The sequence below is a fragment of the Tursiops truncatus genome, chromosome 8 (genome assembly GCF_011762595.2).
Source record: "Tursiops truncatus isolate mTurTru1 chromosome 8, mTurTru1.mat.Y, whole genome shotgun sequence".
NCBI lineage: Eukaryota > Metazoa > Chordata > Mammalia > Artiodactyla > Delphinidae > Tursiops > Tursiops truncatus.
In genome coordinates, this window is record NC_047041.1 from 60073319 (window position 1) to 60088351 (window position 15033).

Consider the following 15033-nt stretch of genomic DNA (forward strand, 5'->3'; position numbering starts at 1 on the left):
GGATATCACCAAGCAGAAGTCAGGATGCTAGCCAGACTAAGTTCTCTTCTGGAAGCTCTGGGTGAAAATCTGCTTTCAGGTTCATTCTTGTGATTAGGAGGATCCAATTCCTGTGGTTGTAGGACTGTGGTCCCTAGTTTCTTGCTGGCTGTCAGCCAGAGATGTCTCTCAGCTAGAGGCCACTCTCAGGTACTTGTTCTATGCCCTCCTCCATCCTCAAGCCAACCACAGCCACCCCCATTCCTTGCCTCATGGCCCCCTCCATCTTCAAGCCAGCTACAGTGTATCAAATCTTGTTCCTCAAATCTCTTTGACTTCCCCTTCTGCTGCCAACCCGAGAAAATTCGTGGCTTTTAAAGGATTCATATGATTTAGTTAGGACTAGTTGGATAATCTCTGTATCTTGAGGTCAACTGATTAGCATCATTAATTACATCCACAAAATCCCTTTTGCCATGTACCATAATCTTAGGAGTAGAGTCTCATCACATTCACAGGTTCCACCCACACCTGAGGGAAGGAGACCATACAAGAGTGAGAGTCATTAGGGATCATCTTGTGATTCTGCCTACCCAGGAGGGAAAGCCAGGAGAAACACCCCTGAGAAATGCTGAGACCTTGAGCTGAGATCAGAAGGATGAGTAGGAGTTAATTAAATAAGGAAGGAAAACTTCCAGAGAGAATGCCCAGAAACCATGTAACTAGAGGATATACATCCAAAAACTGGACTAAAGGAAGGCCAGTGTCTTCAGTGGAGAGACCAAGAACAACAGTGACTCAAAACAAGGTGGTTAGAGAGATCAGTAGGAGTCAGGACATGCAGGCTTCATAGACTCTGTTAAAACGCTTTTTCTATCCCCAAAGCAAAGGTCAGAAGAGTGGCATAATCGGATCTGTATTCTAAATGTATCACTCTGGCTATAAGGTGGAGGGTGGATGTAAGGAGGCATCAGTAAAATGTGGACCACTTAGGAGGCTGGGAGAGTAGTACAAGAAACAGTGGGGCAACGTCAGTGGAGCAGTAGCTAAAATCAACAGCACTTCATGATGGATTGAACACGGGAGGGAGCCTGTTATGTTCCCCAGGAAGCAGACTCTAAGACAGAGATTACTGTGGAGGATGTTTACTAAGGAGTGCTCTCAGAGTCAACACCTGTATAAGAGAGAGGATGAAAGTGGGATTGGGCAAAGGGAGAAGCTGAGCAGCCCAACGACCTCAGTCAACCCTATGAGCAGCTGTGAACATCTTTCAGAGTTGTCCTCTGTCGGGGTGAGGGAGCTGAACCTTCATACCTCTCTGCTGATCAGTCATTGTATGCAGGATGCCCCAGAAAGGGAACATGACCTTAAATGAGCCAGCTTTCTTCAGCTTAGGCAACTCCCAAAGGGGGCTGACAGTTGTGGCCTATCTTCCAGCAGCATTCTCAGTGAAGAAGGAGAGTAAATCCTTCATTTTTCGGCAGGAGTCTGGGCTTTTCATCACAGCCTCCACCACAGGGGTGCAGGAGCATAAGGGAGTAGGGCATTCAGGATGATTTGTAGATGTCCGATTTGTGCATCCTGATGGACGCACTTATGACCGTATGTTGCCATCATTGGCTTACCTGTCATTCTCCCCCACTCGCTTGGGAGCTACTCAGGCACAGACCGTGTCGGACAGCTAGTGTACAGCCCTATACCTGGCACATACTTTGCTGAATAAGTAAATGCCCGTCTACTTCTCCTATTTCCACTCCCCTTTCCCCTACATTTCCTTTGCTTCCCTGCTCCCACACCTTACCCGCATCCAGTGTGGGAAAAGTCCAGCAGGTTATCTGAGGCCTCACCTGTGCTGGAGCTGAACAAACAGCAAAATCAGGCTGCTATGGTGGGGAAGGCAGGTAGTGCCAGGAGAAGGGGGGAGGGGGGCGGTTGACAACATTCTCACTGACCTCAGGCTTAAATCCTCCTTCAGTGTCTCATCCCTTATAAACTCAGTGCTAGCTGGACCAGGTTCTCTCCAAAAGACTGATTGGCTAAGAGTCTCTGAATTCCCCATAAACTCAGACCTCATCCCCAGTCTAATGTTCCCTTTGACCGATAACTCCCACCTCTGACAGCTACTGCTGGAGGCCAGAGAATGGAATTCCAGGTCATATCAGAGTTTCTTTGGAATGGAGAAGAATGACCTCAAGCAGGGCTGAACCATTAGAGGAGTTACGTCCGGCCCAAGGAACCCAGCGCAGGCCTGCGCAGGCCCCCTTCAGTTTTGCTCCCTCTGCACTCGGGTGCTCCAGCCCTCTTCCAGCCCCCTCCCGTGGGAACCTGATGCCCTACACAGGCTGCTCCACCTGCGCTGAGAACAAACAGGGAGCGCCAGTGTGTCGGGTGAGGGTGGGCGCTGCCTGGAGACCACAGAGAAAGCCAGCCGCCTCCTCCCGGGTTATGCCTGTGCTGGTCTGGGAACCGAACCATACCCACTCCTGTTTATCCCAGGCAGTTCTCACCGCTACCCCGGCCGCCCCTCAACCCCCAAGTCACTCTTCGTCCAGGCAGCCCTTTTCCCCTGCCAGGGTTCCCCGGAGGGAAATGCTGCCCCTTCCCCATCCTTGCCCGCTGAGAAGGGTTCCTTGAGCGCTTCGGGTGGAAGCGTGGGTGCTGGGCCTGAGGTAAGAGGTGAGGATGCGGGAGCTACCCCAGCACCGAGGCGAGGAGCTGCAGGGAACTACCAGCGATGGTGTCGCGGTCACTGCGGCCACTGCGGCAAAGTAGGGAACCCGTGGCGCTCCGCGCGGGCTAAGGCATCTGCGCTGCAGCCAGGGATCCCAGCATGCGGCCCCGTCTCCACGTTCCCCGACCCACCAGGGAAAGATGCTAGACCCCGCGGCAGCCGGGCTCTCCCTCTTACGCTCCATCCTTGCCCAACCTCTCCATCCACTCCTACCTAACCTCTCCCCAACCCTCGCCAACACACACACACACACACACACACACACACACACGGAGGCTCCCGAGAATTCTCCGGAACCGGGACGCTGGCGAAGGGGAGTGGGCGGGAAGGAAATCTCTAAGAGAAGACCGGAGAGATCTAGGGAGGGGGCGAGGACAGTCGTGGGGGTCGGGGGTGGGAGGACGAGTAAGTCCGGAGCAGGAGAGGGGGGCGGAGAGTCACCTGGCAGGACCGAGGCGGACCCGAGCCTGGGAGGGAGGCGAGCCGAGGCGGGGCGAGGAGAGGAGGAGCGGAGGGGCGGGGGCCGGGGCTGGGGGCGGGAACCAGGCGGGGCGGGAGCCTCAGCCGGAATCTCCGCTGGAGCAGGTGGAGACGCTGCGGGGAGCCGGCCCGGCCGATCGCAGGGGGCGGCGGATGGGCCGGGGCCATGGAGCTGCTCAAGCCGAACCGGAGCGTGCCGGGATACGGACCCGGGCCGGCGGCTTCCCTGTGCCGCCCGGGGGGCCCCCTCCTCAACGGCAGCGGCACCGGCAACCTCAGCTGTGAGCCCCCGCGCATCCGCGGAGCCGGGACACGAGGTGGGTGCCTCCCTGAGCCCCGTCCACGAGCTCCTTCTCCCTGCACCCCGCAACACTCACAGAGGCCCCGACTGCTTCCCCAAACGCCCACGCTGTCCCTTCATAGTACTCCGTCTGTCCCCAAACAGCTCCCCCGACGCATGTGTCCCCCACAGCTCATAAGACTCCATTGCAGCTTCACACTACCAGGTCAGAGCACCTTCACACCCTGGTCCCCTGACCACCCCCAGAGCTCCTGGTCACCCCCAACACACAGCCGCCTCCTAGACAGAGACGGTGGGAAGACAGGGACCTCCTCTGGCCAATCCTCCCAGGTCTCTCCTTTCCTTTTGCAGCCAGTTCACGGAGCCACAGTGGAGAAGGAAAGAAAGGAAGGAAGGCAAGATTGGGGGAAAGAAGGGGCCTGGTTGGGGAAGGGGCACTCGGAAGACCCGAATGGGAAGTTAGCGTTATAATTTCCTGTGTCCCCCACCCAACCCCCTGCCTTCCCAAAAGAGGTCCTCTAACCTGAATTAGGCTGGACATTGGACTGAGGGGCTGCTCTCTAGAGCTGCCTGTCTCCATTTCCTCAGATCCCCTTGCCTCCCAAGTTGGAGTTTTTCTCAAGGGTCTTTGCCCTCCCTCTTTTGCTGTCTCCAAGTAATGTCTCCAGGTCCCTTCCAAGCCCCTCTCCAACCTGCCTCTCCTTAGGTTTCAGCCTCCTAGAGCCTGGCTGCCCCATTCATCATCCCACCCCTTTGTGCCACCTTCTCCCCCTCACCACCAGACTGCTTCCACTCACCCAGTCCCCACAGTGACTTTTATTCCTCCCATCAGCCAACATCCACATTTTCTCAACGACCCAGCTCAAGCCTTATTTTTCCCCTTCCTATACCTTTTCTTTCCTTAGATGGTTACTGGACACCTGCTATTATAGTCTCTGGGCTAGGTGCCGGGTACACAGGGCTGAACTAGACCCAGTCTGGACTGTCATCTCCAGTGCAAACGGGAGACAAAAACCAATGGGAAAATCACAGTCAGCATTGGAATTCCCACAAGAGGGACCAAACTCTGGGCACCCGAAGGAGATGGGGTCTGAAAACTTCACAGAGGGAACCTTGAAGTTGGAGTTCAGTAGGCAGAAAAGGAAGAAGTGGGATTCCAGGAGAGGGAACAGTGTTAAGCAGAAGGAAATTATTCCAAGCTTTAGAAGGGAAAATGGGAATAAATTGCAATTCAAGTATTTATTTACCCCCATAAAATATTGCATGCATTCTCAGACCAGTTGTCACGCACTCTCTCATTGTTACACCCAGATTCTTTCACTCAACAAATATTTATGGAGCCAGAGATTGTGCTAAGCACTAAGGACAGGAGTAGAACAAAACTGACACAGCTCCTACTTCATGGAGCTCACGGTTCAGTGGGGGAGAAGGACAAGCAAGCAGAGAATTGCCGTACAGAGTGGGAAGTGCCTTGAGAGGGATGTGGGAACACAGAAGAGGAGCACCTCTATCTAGCCTAGCCTAGGCTTAGGAATCAGAGTTGGCTTCCTGAGGAGGTGAAGGCTAAATTGAAATAAAAATTAAAAAGCTGAGGGAAAGCCAGCCAAGTGAAGGGGCAGAAAAAGCAAAAAGCATCTCGAGCAGAGGACCAGTATGTGTAAACAGCCAGAGTTTAAGTCCATGGCCCTTTTGTTCAGTGTGTCATAGTTTCTGTGTGCCTGAGACATGTACCATAAGAGAGGAATAATGAACACTCAAGATGAAGACCAGCCTAAAGCGTTTCCAGAGAGCCTTATGGACCTTGTCTAAGGAGTATGGATTTCATCCTGAGGGCAATGGGAATTACTGAAAAGTTCAGTAGTACTGCCAGGATTAGTTCTGCATTAAAGAGGGTGGATTGGAGGACAATCCAATGGAGAGAGGAGCATCCTTTAGAAGGCTATTATATTACATTGGTCCTGATGAAAGATGATGCTGGCGTAGACTAAGCTACTGGCAATGGGGATGGAGAGAATTGGGTGGATTTCACAGGCACTTCTGGAAGTGAAATCAACAGAACGTGATGATTTATTAGAAATGGAGAGGGAGGAAGAGGTCAAGGGATGACATCTAGGTTTCTGGCTTAGACAATTGGATGGATGTTGGTGCTGTATAATGAGGATAACAAAGGAACAGAAACAGGTTTGAAGGAGATTATACATTCAGTTTGGAACCCACTGAGTTTAAATGCTGGTAAAATATCCAGGTGGAGTTACCCAGTCAGCTGTTGAATCCAAGGGTCTGGAACATAGGGGAGAGGTATGAGCTAGAAATACAAACTTGAAAGGTGTTTGTCTAGAGGTGGTAACGGAAGCCATGAGAATAGATTAAATCATACCGAGATTGTGTCAGATGGGGAAAAAAAAAAAAGAGGTCCTGGGACAGGACCCTGAGGAAAACCAATTTTTTTAAAAAAATTATTTATCTATTTATTTTTATACAGCAGGTTCTTATTAGTTATCTTATTAGTTATACATATTAGCATATATATGTCAATCCCAATCTCCCAGCTTATCCCACCACCACCCAGCCCCGCTTTCCCCCTTTCATGTCCATACATTTGTTCTCTACATCTGTGTCTCTATTTCTGCCTTGCAAACTGGTTCATCTGTACCATTTTTCTAGATTCCACGTTGATATATGATACTTGTTTTTCTCTTTCTGACTTACTTCACTCTGTATGACAGTCTCTAGGTCCACCCACGTCTCTACAAATGACCCAATTTTGTTCCTTTTTATGGCTGAGTAATATTCCATTGTATATATGTACCACATCTTCTTTATCCATTCATCTGTCGATGGGCATTTAGGTTGCTTCCATGTCCTGACTATTGTAAATAGTGCTGCTATGAACATTGGGGTGCATGTGTCTTTTTGAATTATGGTTTTCTCTGGGTATATGCCCAGGAGTGGGATTGCTGGGTCATATGGTTAGTTCTATTTTTAGTTTTTTAAGGAACCTCTATACTGTTCTCCATAGTGGCTGTATTAATTTACATTCCCACCAACAGCGCAAGAGGGTTCCCTTTTCTCCACACCCTCTCCAGCATTTGTTGTTTGTAGATTCTCTGATGATGCCCATTCTAACAGGTGTGAGGTGATACCTCATTGTAGTTTTGATTTGCATTTCTCTAATAATTAGTGATGTTGAGCATCTTTTCATGTGTCTCTTGGCCATCTGCATGGGAAGACCAATTTTTAAAAGCCAAGCAGAGGAAGGAGAGTCCATGAGGTAGATCTAGATGAGACCATCAGAGAGACAAGAAGGCAAGGAAAAAAGAAAGTTTCAAGCAGAGTGGGAGAAGTGATGTCAAATGCTGCCCATATAAGTCAGATAAGGTCATAACAGCATCCTTCCGATTCAATAACAAGGAAGTATTAGGAGGAGCTGTGGGTGTTAGGGGGTGGCTACAGTTGGTAGAAGTTTGGGCCATGGGGGAGGGGTTATAAGAAGTGAACTAAGGTGTGCAGATAAAACTTTCCAGAAGTTTGGTAGGGAGAGAGAGAGAGACAAAGAGAAAACAGAATAGTGCTAGAAATAACATGGGGCTGAGGAGGATAACATGGGGTTGAGGAAGGTTGTGTGTGCGTGTGCGTGTGTGTGTGTGTGAGTGCGCACGCTCACTCATGCATAGTTTGTCTTTTGAGTGTGTATGTGTTGTAGAGATAAGACCATTTTAAAAATGTTTTGGGGGAGTGGGCCGAGAGAGAAAGGTTGAAGTGCAGAAGATAGCAGAGCTAGCTAATAGAGTAAGGGACCTTGAGAAAGCAGAATGTGAAGTGATTCAGAGCACATGTCATCTAGACATTGCTGCCCACACACATTTGGATGTGACACCTGGCAGTCAGAAGCTACCCACAGAGACTCTGTTAGCCACACTCACTCAGCTGTTACCCCGACAGACACATCTTACCGAGGCTCACTCCAGTGTTACCGATAGAAATATGGATGTTACTCACATTATTCTGATATAATCCACATAGACTTGAACGTTACCCATGTTCACTCAGATGCTACCCACAGAAAAGCAGATGTCACCCACACTCACTTTAATATCGCCCGCTGTCATTCAGATATTACTCACCCATCAAACACACTCGCTTTTGTTTTATTATTATCCACGTACAATCAAATATTATCCATGCTCACTTAAGTAACCCTTCTCCAGGTATTACCCATAAAGTCATAGATATTACTCTTACATATTCAGATATTACCCGCAAAGACTCAAATACTACCTATGTTCACTCAGGCGCTCAGTTATTTTACTCAATAAGATTAACATCTTAATCTGTTAATATCTCATATTCACACTCACTTAAATATTGCCCACATATACTTGCATACTACTTCTGCTCAGTCAGCTATGATCACCGTCAGCTGGATATTCCCCTATTCACATACAGACCTCTGAATGTAACCCACGCTTCCTGAAGATGTTACTTACAAACTGAGATGTTATCTGCAGACCCTGGCTCATTCAAATGTTATAATACTTACTCAGATATTACCTAAACTTACAGGCAGCCCACACTCAATCAGATGCTACCTATAGACACGTAGCTGTTACCCTTCTCCAGATACTGCCTACAGAAATATGTGTTACTCTCACCCACCCAGATATCATCTCCAAGACTAAAGTATTACCCAATGCTCACTCTGATCTTACCTACATACACACCCTGCATATTATTTCTGCCCCCTCCGTTAGAATCCATTAACATGCGGATGTCCCCATCACCCAGCTGTTACCGACAATCAGCTAGATGCTATCCATGCTCACCACAGAGGCGTGGGTACTACTTTGATGCCTGAGGGATGGGTGACCAGATCCAACACACCAGTGAGTGGCAGGATTTGAGGCATCAGCGGCTTCAGTGTTCTGTGGAACCCTTTCTTAGAAAAGCCTGTTTTGGTTTCATGTCGCGTCATCTGGATTTTTGTACCCACACTTCTCTGCCATCATCTGGACAGAACACATGCAAATCCTCTAGACCCCAGAAGCAGAACTGAACTGTCCCAGTCTTCTGAGTCCCCTGGTCTGATTTCTGCTCTCCTCTCATCCCCAGCAGAAGGATGCCCACAGATAGACTGTCAAGGCACTCGTGGCTGTACCCCAGGAGGTGCATGTCCGATTCTGCCACCCCTGAAGCCACTGTGGTCATTCATATGCCACCACACAAACATACACGGATGCATACACACACACACACACACACAGAGTTTCCCCTGTTCTTAACATCCTGCATTAGTGTAGTACATTTGTTACAATTGATGAGCCAATATGGATACATTATTAACTAAATTCCATAGTTTACATTAGGGTTCACTCTTTGTGTTGTATGTTCTATGGGTTTTCAGAAATGTATAATGACATTTAGGTACCATTACAGTACCATATAGAATAGTTTCACTGCCCTAAAAGTCCCCTGTGCGCCAACTCTTTATCCTTCCCTGCCTTTTCCAAGATCCCTAGCTCTAAGATTGCTTTTACTTAGCCTTTTCACATCTCCTAACTGTTCAACAGCAAAGACTTAGAGAGATGGTGATGGCTGGAAATAAAGTAACAGCTGGAAGTGCCCAGTTAGACAGCAAAGCATTGTACAGTTGCTGGTCATTTTTACTGGGACTTTGTCCTCTAGTTTTCAGAGGTCCCCACACAGATTGGGAACTTCATAATAGAGGGCCTAGCCCCATCTTTCAGCTACACCACAGTTAGCCAAGTTCGAGGTTACACACGAGACCCATTAGCCAGATGAATGAATGAGAAATGTGCTTTTCACAGTTTAGAGTGCCGTACAAACTTGAGGTATGGTTGTTGAATCAAGAACTAGTTGAAGAGAGGGACTTCCCCGGTGGTCCAGTGGTTAGGACTCAGCGCCATCACTGCCAGGGCCCGGGTTCGATCCCTGGTTGGGAACTGAGATCCTTCAAGCCCCGTGGCACGGCCAAAAAAAAAAACTAGTTGAAGAGAAACATTCAGAGGACAGAGGAGGAAGTGTTAGAGAAGATAGAACTAGAGAGATTGAGGGCAGGGGGAGAGAGGCGGAGAGGGGCAATAGACGGGGAGGAGACATAGAGCACAAGATAGACCACCTGCTCTATTCTTCTGGGTCCCTTAAGGACCTCTGACGGAGATCCCCCTCCCAAAGTTCTTTATTTCCCCCTACACACACACACATACACCTCAAATTGTCACACATAAACCGTCCATAAGCCTTCCCTGCAGAGAGGGGCCCAGCTTCTCAATGAGACACAGGTGGTTTGTATATAATAGTAAAAGTAACACATCCAAAATCACAGCCTGTCATTTGCCCCCTCCCCTCCACCAACAAAATCCTCCAACATGGGTCTCTAAAGAGACAGAGGCAGCAAGGAGAGCGCATGCTGGAGCCTTAGAAGCACAGAGGTGAAAGATGGGTGAGGAGGGACAGAGCAGGTGCATTTATGTGGGGAGTAACAGAGATCCGTTTAAGATTCATCCGCAAGCAGGTGTTAACAGCTCCTGTGCAGGGGACGTTATGCCAAATGCTAGGGACATGCTGGAGAACATGGTGGGCATCGCCCTTGTGCTCAAGAGCTCATAGTCTAGTGGTGGAGATAGAAAATGAACAGAATAATACCGTGAGAAATGCCATGGTAGAGTATAGAGGGGGACAGCATCATGAATGACAGAGAAGGGAGGAAGCGATCGAAGGCAAAGCATTTTAGGGATCTAGAGACTGGCTTCTATTCTGAATCGGCTCCTAACTTACTGGGTGCTCTGAACAAGTAGTATCACTGCTGAGTTCAGTTAGGGGATCTCTTGTAAGTAGCACTTACTCTAAGTCTACAACAACTTCTGAATAAGCACAAACTATTGTTATGAGAAAACAGTTTAATTTGGGAGCTCTGGCCAAAGTCAGCCAAGGTATGGGGCTATGAAAAAGGGCCCTGCAGCTCTGGGCCCTTCCCTTCCCCCAACTTGGCAGGCTCTGTCCCTGCCCTCTCTCCCTCCAAGCTTCAGTCTCCCTCATGCTGAGGCCATGGGTGACTGGGTCCAGTTTAATTTAATTCTATTCAATTTTGTCTGGGTTTGCTTGGCTATGATATGGAAGCCCAATGATGAATCCTTCTCCCAATAGGCAATGACAAAAATGAATGGGGTCAGCCCTTTGTCTAGCCCAGCAACACTACATGTCCCTCCCGTGAGCTCCCAGAGCACTCTGTGTATTCCTCAACCTCGCTCCTTACCACACCATGTGACAATTATCTGTTTATACATCTGAGTTTCCCTCTAGACTGTGAGCTCTCAGATGAGAGCTCACAGGGCATTTGCCATGTCCTCTGTCCCCAGGGCCTGGTATAAAGGGAGTCCTCTGTAAATGCTTGTGGAGTGAGAATGAATGTTTATAGATAATTAAAATATAAGGTGGAAAGTAAAAACGGTCCTAACAGATGTGAAGGGAACATGCATGGTCAGAAGAAGGGGAGATTAGCTCCAAATAAGGTGTCCAGAAAGGCCTAACAGAGGAGGGGGCAGTCTGTCTGAGTCTTGAAAGACAATGGTGAATAGAAATTTACCAGATAACAGAGAACAAGTTTGTTATTGAAAGTCATTAATCGGGGGGAGGTATTAATAGTCGGGGGGGGCAGTGAAAGAGCATTTTAGGCTGAGAAATCGACATGAGCAAAGGAGAGAATCATGAGTACACACGTTGCCTTCTAGAAACTGAGTCATCCGGTGCCTTAAGTTGGGTGCATTGCAGGGAGGAAGTGGGAGGAGGAAAAGGGCAGTTCTGGGAGAATCTGGATGACAAGCTAAAGGGTTGCAGACAGGTGAGAGTAGCTGAAGGGTCTTTTTGTTTGTTTGTTTTGTTGTTGTTGTTTTTTTAAGACAATAAAGACATGCTCGGACCTGCGTTTCAAAAGATAGTGGGTGGTCAACTGGGTCGAATGCTGCCGGGAGGTCAGGTAGAATAAGCTGAGAAGAGACCTTTGGATTTAGCAGTTAAAGCTCAGTAACCTTGAGAAGTGTGCAAACAGTAATGGGGGAACAGGTCACTGGGTTGTAACAGATTGAGGGGTGAATGAAAAGATGGAAATAATCTTTTCGAGAAGTTTGGCTGCAAAGAGAAGGAAGGATTTGGAACAAAGCTTGAGAAGGGACAGGCTTTCTTAAGGAAGAGTAGAGTTAGGCCACTTTAACTAGGCCTCTAGGGGTTAGAGGGTAAAGGATTCAAGTTCACCATTTGCTGAGTGGGTCGTCGGGGTTGGGGGCGGGGGCAGGGATTTGGAAAGCAGGGGATCTGGCTGGGTAGTGGGGGTTGGAGGACTGGGGATAAGTGAAATTGGAGAGCCGGGCTGAGTGGGGGCCAGGACTCCCACTGCCACCTCCCCTTTTTCCTACCCAGAATTGGAGCTGGCCATTAGGGTCACCCTCTACGCTGTGATCTTTCTGATGAGCGTCGGAGGAAATGTGCTCATCATCGTGGTCCTGGGACTCAGCCGCCGTCTGAGGACCGTCACCAACGCCTTCCTGCTCTCCCTGGCAGTCAGCGACCTCCTTCTGGCCGTGGCTTGCATGCCCTTCACCCTCCTGCCCAATCTCATGGGCACATTTATCTTTGGCACAGTCGTCTGCAAGGCGGTTTCCTACTTCATGGGTAGGTGAACAACCGACCGGCCTCCCTTGCCCCTCTCCTCTTCTAAAGTCCTTGCCGGATGTAGGGGGTCTTTCTCCGTCAGCGGGTATGGAAGTCACACTGGTGAGTGTGTAGTACAAGTTTCCTAGGTGACCCCTTCCTCTTCCCTTGCTAGGCGTGTCTGTGAGCGTGTCCACGCTAAGCCTCGTGGCCATCGCCCTGGAGCGGTACAGCGCCATCTGCCGACCACTGCAGGCGCGTGTGTGGCAGACGCGCTCACACGCGGCTCGAGTGATCGTAGCCACGTGGATGCTGTCCGGACTGCTCATGGTGCCCTACCCGGTGTACACTGCCGTGCAGCCAGCGGGACCTCGTGTGCTGCAATGCATGCATCGGTGGCCCAGTGCGCGAGTTCGCCAAACCTGGTGAGGGTCCCTATAACCCATTCCTGGGAATTCCCTTCTCCATCGCCATCAGATACTCACGAGCATTACCCAGAATCTCCCTCCAGCTGCTCTAACAATTATCACTACAATTGCCTTTCCCACCACCCTGGGATTCCCATTCGGGGCTTCTCCCCAGTTCTCTAACCCTTCCCGGCCGCATACCCAAATCCTACTTCTACCTCTGGGGCCTGGTCACCAGCCCTAGAAACATCAACCCTTGCGTCTTCCTCCATCTGTGATTATAGCTGGACAGAGACCCGCGCGATTGGTCTGTGCTCTGTCTCTAGGTCGGTACTGCTGCTTCTGCTCTTGTTTTTCGTGCCGGGGGTGGTTATGGCGGTGGCCTACGGGCTTATCTCCCGCGAGCTCTACTTAGGGCTTCGCTTTGACGGTGACAGTGACAGCGAGAGCCAGAGCCGGGTCGGAAGTCAAGGAGGACTGCCCGGTGGGACCGGACGAGGTGGGTGAAATCCAGGAGGGGCGGGACTTTGGGAAGAGGCGGGACATAAAGTGGGTGGGGTGGAAAGGTGTGTGAGTAGGAAGAGAGACTGGAAATGGGGGGGTTGGGGGGAGACCGCTGGGGATTTGGAGAATTCAGCCTTCGGTTCTGACCGCCCACCGTCTGTGCTCAGGTCCTGCCCACCCGAACGGGCGTTGCGGGTCGGAGACCCGGCTGGCTGGCGAGGACGGCGATGGCTGTTACGTGCAGCTTCCGCGCTCCCGGCCTGTACTGGAGCTGTCCGCGCTGACCGGACCCACGCCTGGGTCAGGATCCTGCACCCGGCCGGCCCAAGCCAAGCTGTTAGCTAAGAAGCGCGTGGTGCGGATGTTACTGGTGATCGTTGTGCTTTTTTTCCTGTGTTGGTTGCCAGTGTACAGCGCCAACACGTGGCGCGCCTTCGACGGCCCCGGTGCACATCGCGCCCTTTCGGGTGCGCCCATCTCCTTCATCCACTTGCTAAGCTACGCCTCTGCCTGTGTCAACCCCCTGGTCTACTGCTTCATGCACCGTCGCTTTCGCCAGGCCTGCCTCGACACCTGCGCCCGCTGCTGTCCTCGGCCTCCGCGAGCTCGCCCCAGACCTCTACCGGACGAGGATCCTCCCACCCCCTCCATCGCCTCACTGTCCAGACTGAGCTACACCACCATCAGCACGCTGGGACCTGGCTGAGGGGTGGAGCGGGAGTGGGAGCTGAGGCGGGACAGACGGACTGGCCCCATCCAGACACACAAGAGACGCAGACCAACGGACACAAGAGACTGACTAACCCCAACGCACAGGAAAAGGTGGCTTACCCCACACAGGAAAGAAGGCACTTGATGTGGGACTGAGCCTGGCACACAGAGACATGGCACTGACCTTGGACATACAGACACAGCGTCCCTAGCTGTGGACTATCTCTACACTGTGGAAACTCTGACAGGGGCTGACTTGCCTCTTACACATATAGTAATGGCATTGAATCTTTTAGGGCTCTGGAGCCTGGCACAGGAATGACTCCTGAGATGCTCCAGGCTGTCCCCAGTTTGACCTCACCGTGCCCTTCCCCAATCAGTGCTGCAAACACCAACCTGTCTAATCTCACACTTCCCAGACCAACAAGCTGTTTTGCACTGAAAAGTCCTCTCATTCCTTTCCAGTTAAATACTATAGGCCTTCCCCTCCTCCCTTACCCAACTTTTTCAAGAAATAATAAATGACTTGGCTTCCCCCTTAATTTCCTTTTTGGACTTTCTTGGGGCACGCCTGGAGGCACAGGATTTTGTAGAGTCCTCTCCGTCAGGTCCCTCCCCCTGCTGTTCACTCCTGTGCATGACCCCCTGCCAAAAAGCCCGTGGTCTGAGTCTAGATGAGGCTGTGTAAATTCTCTCCGAGTGGTCAACCTGGACCCGCCTCACACCACAGTCGTATGCAATAGCTGGGAATGGAGGTGGGGCTGGGAGGTGGGACATCCATGACACATAATGATTCCTGAGCACATTGTCCTAAAGTGGTACCATTGTTAAGGTGCTGTATTAATAGATGCTTATTAAAATTTTAATGAAAAGAGGAAGCAGTGTATGATAAGACTCAGTTTATTCAATGTGTATTTGAAACACCATGGGTCAGAACATGACAGGTATACAGAATTAATTAAAGAGTAGGGACTTTTTAATGCACTCTTCCCCATGGAAACACCCTTACTGGCCAGCAGCAAGGAGGAGAGGTAGCGTAGGGAGACAGGGGCCTGGACCTGAATAGGAGTCCCAGAGCCCAGCCTCCCTCTTGACTATAAGACTGATCCAGCCCCAGAGAGGGACAGAGACAGCAATACCACCCCTCCACACACATAATGACAAACAGGAAGAACAGATGACCTCACCAAGGGGACATACATAAATAAACAGAGGCATGGTATGCTGGGAGAGGGCTCCTTGACACTTCATCTTGT

The 15033-nt window shown here is 50.3% G+C and overlaps 1 protein-coding gene across 1 annotated transcript; it reads left to right on the plus strand.

The window, feature by feature from the left end:
* The first annotated feature begins 3294 nt into the window (after positions 1–3294).
* CCKBR (cholecystokinin B receptor) lies at positions 3295–14647 on the plus strand. Its single transcript, XM_033862434.2, has 5 exons — positions 3295–3507; positions 11925–12176; positions 12331–12580; positions 12889–13061; positions 13234–14647. Exons 1-5 carry the CDS (start codon positions 3357–3359, stop codon positions 13770–13772), a joined length of 1365 nt encoding a protein of 454 aa, XP_033718325.1. The 5' UTR covers positions 3295–3356; the 3' UTR covers positions 13773–14647.
* The last annotated feature ends 386 nt before the right edge of the window (positions 14648–15033 follow it).